The sequence below is a fragment of the Echinops telfairi genome, unplaced genomic scaffold, assembly GCF_000313985.2.
Source record: "Echinops telfairi isolate 266 unplaced genomic scaffold, ASM31398v2 ScPeMD7_7424;HRSCAF=8462, whole genome shotgun sequence".
Taxonomy (NCBI): Eukaryota; Metazoa; Chordata; class Mammalia; order Afrosoricida; family Tenrecidae; genus Echinops; species Echinops telfairi.
The window spans coordinates 91901119-91908229 of NW_022111324.1; the positions used below are offsets into that span (position 1 = coordinate 91901119).

At 39.3% G+C, this 7111-nt stretch overlaps 1 protein-coding gene across 1 annotated transcript in view; it reads left to right on the plus strand.

Annotated features, from left to right (window-relative positions):
- Positions 1-7111, plus strand: part of RBM34 (RNA binding motif protein 34) — a 39163-nt gene that overhangs the window by 7752 nt on the left and 24300 nt on the right. Inside the window, exon 4 of the mRNA XM_004712212.2 lies at positions 6212-6449. Within this exon, the coding sequence (XP_004712269.1) occupies positions 6212-6449 (238 nt within the window). The remainder of the gene's footprint in view (positions 1-6211; positions 6450-7111) is intronic.

The window sequence follows — 7111 nt, forward strand, 5'->3', positions numbered from 1 at the left end:
AAGGAAATTAGATACTTGAAGAGTGTACAAATGTGGGAAGCCTGATAATAAGGTAGACAAAAGCTAGGATAATACAGTGGTACAAACAGCAGATTGTATCTAAATAGACAGCATATAGCGTTTTTGGCTACGAAATACAGAATGGGAGAACTACGTTATGGTTTATGTAAAATAGTGTTACTTCCAGGGTTCAAATTCCTAAAAACAAAATGTGTGGTGGTGGTTCTTTTTTAATGCATTTTTAATGCGAGAACATTTATTGCACAACTAAAGGCTGAAATCTTTAAGATGCACTGGATGTTGCAACAGCTGCCCTCTTGGGTTTAGGAGTTGTTTGGCATGGAATCCAAGCCTGAAGCTGTGGGAGACAGTTTTGAGGTGTCTCATCTGACCAGCACTGATGGTATTTTATCTTTTAGCCTTGGCACTCCAGGTGTACTCTTCTCTTCTGCTTGGCAGGGCAGCCACATTTGCCACCGGTTGACTTGTGGAGACGCTAGGCCTTGGAGCCACAGCGGTGGCACAGCTGGGCATCTCATTGCAACGCTTTCTGAAGGTCCTGTCAGTAATAGTTTGTCTTAGTCTCATTAGGGTACCTTCACAAAAGGGTGCCAATCATAAGAAATAGTGGCTTCCAAGGGCATCTGCTGGCCCACTGAAATCAAGGCAGAGAGTTCAGGCCAGAATGTTATGGTGACTGTACTCTGGAATGCCAAAGGGATAGTTTTTTGGTCTTTTTTAAATGAAGTTTTAAATTGCTAATTAGGTAAGGACAAAGGGGTAAACTTGATAGGTTTTCTCGAAGGACTCAGTATGATCATCAGGACTTATTATATTTCAAGAACGTTGAAACTTGAATTGGTGAGAAAAGGCTAGGAAGGTTGCACAAAGGAATTAATTTCATCATGACAATGACCTGCCCATTTTTCAAGGGTCACAAGGGCTGTTCTAGAATTCACTGGGAAACCTTATCTCATATATCCTGTAGTCCTTATCTTGCTCTTCCAGGTTTCTTTTTGTCCCTAAAGCTAAACAATATTGAAAAGGAAGACAGTACAAGTGGCTGTTTTGATGTGTGAGTCAGAGAGGACAGAGTGCTTTGGGGGCAAGGTCAGAGACGTGGAAGCAGCACCTTCATAAGTGTACAGACCTGGATACGAGCTATGTTAAGAAACAATAGTTTCAATTTGTTAGTGTTATATATTAAAGGTGCTAATGATTTTTTTGTAGCAATACTTTGTTGTGACTTACCTTCATATCTACCGTCATATGTTAGCTGTTAAAAAGTCAGCCTCAGACTTAGGGTGACCATTTTCACAATGGAACTAAGCGCTGCTTTTGTCATACCTGTGATCAGTTGTGATCACACTTGTGATCCATACAGTTTTCATATTGGCTGGTTTTCAGAAGTAGCTCGCTAAGCTATTTTTCTTAGTTTGTCTTAGTCTGGAAACTTCTCTGAATCCTATAAAATGTCATAACAGCATATAAATCACCATGATAGCTTGTCTCTCCACCTGAAATGCACTGGCCAGGAATGGAATCCATATATCCCGCACAGGGGGTAAAAAGTTCTAAACAAACCACTGTGAACCTTACTTAAAAAAAAAAATTTTGTTGGGCACTCATACAGCTCTTATCACAATCCATACATACATCCAGTGTGTCAAGCACACTTGTACATTTGTTGCCATCATCATTTTCAAGACTTTTCTTTCTGCTTGAGCCCGTGGTATGAGCTCCTCATTTTCCCCCTCCCTCTCCTACCCTCCCTCCCTCACGAACCCTTGATAATTTATACATTTTTTTTCTCACGCCTTGCACCGATCTTTTTCTCCACCCACTTTTCTGTTGTCCACGCCCCCGGAACAGGTTATATATAGATCTTTGTGATCAGGTCTCCCTTTCTCCCCTCACCTTTCGCTTAATCTTCCTGGATGGCTACTCTCAATATTGGTCCTGAGGGGTTTATCGGTCCTGGGTTCCTGTGTTTCCAGCTCTTATCTGTACCCATGTGCATGCTCTGGTCCTGCCGGATTTGTAAGATAGAATTGAGGTCATGATAGTGGGATGGAGGAAGCATTAAACAACTAGAAGAAAGTTGTATGTTTCATCGGTGCTATACAGCACCCTCACTGGCATCCTTGTGACCCTTCTGTATGGGGATGTCCAGTTGTCTACAGATGGACTGTGGGTCTCTACTCTGCATTCCCCTCATTCACATTATGATTTTTTTTTTGTTCTGGATCCCATCGATACCTCATGATCACACAGGCTGGTGTGCTTCTTCCATTTGGACTTTGTTGCTTTTCAGCTAGAAGGCCACTTGTTTATCTTCAAACCTTTAAGACCCCAGATGCTATATGTCTTTTGATAGCTGGGCACCATCAGTTTTCTTCAGCACATTTGCTTATGCACCCGCATTGTGTTCAGCAATTGTGTCAGGAAGGTGAGCATCATGGAATGCAAGGTTATTAGAATAAAGTGTTCTTGCATTGAGGGAGTACTTGAGTAGAGGCCCAATGTCTGTCTGCTACCTTAATACTTAACATATAAATATATATGTACATAGATCTATTTCCCTATCGTATATATAAGTATATTTACATGTGTGCGGGTCTGTATTTAGACCTCTATAAGTGTCCTTTGCCGCCCTATTTCTTTCCTCTTACTTCCTTTTACTTTCCTCTTGTCCCACTATCATGTTTGGCCTTCATTTGGGTTTCAGTAATTCCTCTTGGTTACTTTACCCTTGATCAAACCCTACCAGGCATGTTAAGCACTTCCTTTCACCCATTTCACCCTCTCCTGTGTCCCCGTCCCCTCCCTGACCCCCACCACCTGAACTGTTGGTCCGTTGTTTTCTCCTCAGGATTGTTTATCCCACCTCTTTTATCTAGATAGACATACAGAGACAAGGATACGCACAAAAAACAAGAGAAAAACAACAACAAAAAGAAAAGCTTATAAATAGTTCCAAGTCTGTTTGTTGACCTTTAGGAGTGTTTTCCAGTCCATCTAATGGGGTGCCACGCCCTGACCCCAAAGTCCATTTTTGGTATTCCTTGGGGACTTCATTGCTTTGCCCCCCCTTGCTGCTCTGTTGCACATCCTTAGTGTTTTGCCCTGGTGTGGTCGGGAACAGTTCCCGCACTGTGCCTACAGTGTTGTCCCTTGTAGTGCTATGGGTCAGTGAGGGACATCATGTCTCACAGTGGGGCCAGACCCTATGGTCCTCTTTGTGCCTTGGCTGCTGTGAGCAGGAATATCGTCCTCATGGCTTGGTGGGCCAGGATGTGTTCCATTCTCCTTCCCTCTTAGTTTGTTCTTGTGTTCTCTGATCAGATGTGCCCTTCTCCCCGAGCTGTAGCTTCAGTGCTGTCCTCTGAGGTGAATTCTTATGGGGAGAGGGAGTGGGGTGTCTACGTAGTTGGGATTGGGGCCAGCTCTGCAGACCTCTATTGCATGAACCTTACTTTATGTATGTAATTCTTTAACCTTTTTTCTCAGATACATCTTCCGTCTCATCCAAGATTATTGAACTATTTATTTGTGTATACCACATATTTAAGTTTTAGGGTTTCTTAAAAACATTTTTACTCAGACCATGACCCTGCAATAGTTCTCAGGGTGTCCCTTCTACTTCATTATCATAATTGGTAGGCAGAATAGCCTTGGCCTTACTAGTCCTTGATGTTAAATTTAGATAGCTGCTTTTTTTCTTGGAGCTATTGAAGTCTTGCTAACAGTCTCTTCTCATTATACCCTTCTTGTATATGGTCCTTCTCAGGCACCTTTTGTGACCACTCAGTATTGATTCAGTAAAGATTCTGTTCATGGTTATCTCATGACCTTTTCTCTCCTTCCATTCTGGGCAACCTATCTCTGATTTTGTTTGCCTTAAAAATCACCTGCTTCTATATGTTCCACATACACCTCAAATTCAGAGAGCCTCAAACTCAACAAGTGCATCAAACCTGTTCTTTGGCACCGTCATTCTTCTAGTTCCCTAAACCAGGTGTGCAGGAGTCTTCCTGCCCTTATCCTACCTCTACCTGCATATCGAATTAGGTGCCACGTTCTGATGAAGCGATTTTTTTTCATTTTCTTTTAAATCTGTGGTCTTCACTTCTTCCCTTGTTTTGATTGGCTGTTTCTTTTTAAACATACACCATTGTGTATTTATTTACAATAATTTTATTGCCATATCTTCACACCATCCAATATATCCATTCACATACAATTCTGTTTTTTAATCCCATTGTGAGGAGTTACACAATCATCAATGCTATCAACTCCCCATTCTCCCCCTTCCCCCCCTCCTTTCTCTTCCCATACCCTGAGGGAACCATTACTTCTGTTATGGTTTCTGAAAGGTTATCTATCTTGACTTTTATGTACTGAAATATGTTAAATATATAAATGAACATATACAAATCTATCATGATTAATGAGGTAAAACAAATAAAACCATAATAGTAAAGGGAGGAAATATTAAAGAATGAGAGGATAGTTATATGGTTCATCAGTGTCATACCACACCCTGGGTTTGTCATCCATTCCAAAATATACACCATTATTAATTCCGTATTGGGTTTCTTCTGCAGCCTAGCCCAATCATTCCTAATTATTTTATGATTTGTTGCCCAAAGAGCAAGCATTACTCAGCATCCTCATTGCCCTTCTCCTTCCAATCTTTTATAGGATAAAATCTAAAGACATTTCCCTAAAAGGCATTGTTCTTCTTGACCTGGTGCCCCGTACTAGCTCATGTTCTTTCACTCCTGCTATATTTTATATACCATTGTGAACCAAAAACTGGACATGGTACTCTCCTCTGTGAAGCTTATGGCCCACTGGAGAAGTAATCATAGTCAACATTAATTAAATACTATGTGCAAGGTACTGCCCCCCACCCACCCCAAAGAACACTTATTTTTTCAGGCACATTCTTTTTATATTCCTGTGTTAGATAGGATAATAGTAATAATATATTTTTTTGAATTTCAATGGTGCTGTGGGTTAGGCATTAGGCTGCTAGTCAGAAGATCAACATTTGAAATCTACTAGCCACACTGAGGGAGAGAGATGAGGCAATCTGGTTCCATAAACATTTATCTAGGGTTACTCTGAGTCAACTTGACTGAAGTAGACTTGGTTTTTAATGGTTCAGCATTTAACTGTTAGCCTAAATGTTGTCCATTTAAACCCATCCAGTGGCTCTGGGAGAAAGACCTGATGTTCTACTTCCATAAAGATTACAGCAAAACAACAAACTTTATAATGTAGTTTAACTCTTACACATTGGGTCACTATGTATCAAAATTGACTTGATAGCACTCTACAACAGTGGTGAGCACTGTTGAAAAGCCTTCAATTGTGTCTTTATCATTATATCCTCAGAAACTTGCCAGAATAGGAATACAATGGTTGTTGAGTTATTTAATCATCTTATGATCCCTGCTGCCCATTCTCCCACCTCAGTCCCTAAGAGTCCCACCCAGTTCTCTTTTTGGACTGATACATATACGTACCTACCCATGGGAGTCAATACTTTACATTGAACTTGCTGTTTCAGAATGTATTATATTTGATAAGCAGTCCTTTAAATATTACAGAATCATTAAACCCACTCATATAGAGTTGATTCTGATTCTTAGGAGCCCTATCAGATGAGTAGAACTGCCCCTTTGGGTTTCTGAGGCTTAAATCTTCATGGAAGCAGCCTGCCTAAGTGACTGAGTTTGAACTGCTGACCTTGCAGTTATCAGTGCAATACGTAAATAAGCAGGAAATCTGTCTATTTCCTATTGGACATATTAGTGTTACAAAGACAATATTTTATAGGTATATGATCCTTTTAGATCCCTGAGCAACCTCTTTATTTTTATTTATTTATTTATTTTTGAGCAACCTTTTAAAATAGTGCAGTAGTACATGTGCTTCACCTGGAAGTTTTAGTATGTTTTTTAAAAATTGAGCTTAACCTTTCCTCTTTCAAATTGAAAAGTTTGTTTGTAATAATTCTAGCCACTTTTTAGATGTTGCTTTTAATTTTTAGATTGAGTTGTGTATTTCTGAATTGAGATTTAGAAAAGCTAGAGTAGTTGGGAAGCATTTCTAATCATGGAGAGTATCTGTTTAAAAATTGTCATCTGTTAGAGATTACTTCCCTGGCTTTTATTTCTAACACTTGTTTTGCCTTAAAAAGGGAAAGTGCTCTAACATTTGCTGATCTGGAAGAAGAAATTCACCAGAAACAGGGGAAGAAAAGGAAAAGCTCTCAATCGTGTAATGATGTTAAAGCAGCAGATAGAAAAGTACTTGATGGTATAGATCACTCAGCTGTAAATCAAAGAAAGAAAATACAACTCAGCCAAGAAGAAGAGAGATTAAAAAATGAGAGAACTGTGTTTGTTGGTAATTTGCCTGTCACATGTAATAAGAAGGTGAGTGTAAACTATAAAAATTAAGAGAAATGAATAATTTATAAATGTACTCTTTATTAAATATGTACAAGGAGCGCTAGCACTGCAGTGGTTATGTGTTGGACTGCTATTTGCAAGGTCAGCAGTTCAAAACCACCAGCCGCTTTTGGGGGTGAAAGGAGCTTTCTATTCCTGTAAAGCAGGGTCCTCAAACTTTTTAAATGGGGGGCCAGTTCACTGTCCCTCAGACTGGTTGGAGGGCGAACTATAGTTAAAAAACAAACAAACTATGAACAAATTCCTATGCACACTGCACATATCTTATTTTGAAGTAAAAAAACAAAACAGGGCAAAAACACCCTGTGGGCCGAATAAATCTCCTCGACTGGTCGTAGTTTGAAGACCCCTGCTGTAAAGAGTTACAATCTCTGAAACCCGCCGGAGCAGTTCTGCCCTGTTCTGTAGGGTTGCTATGAGTCGGCATCGATGGCAGTGAGTTTTTGAAGTATATACATAATTAATAATTGATCTAGTATGTTATTTCTGTCATTATTTATATTATAAATTAAAAATATTTTTTTCAAGACAGTGAACAAGGAATCAACCAGATCTATCATATTTTATTATATTTTATTTATATTATAAATTATTTATATTATAAATTAATTTATCATTATTTATAA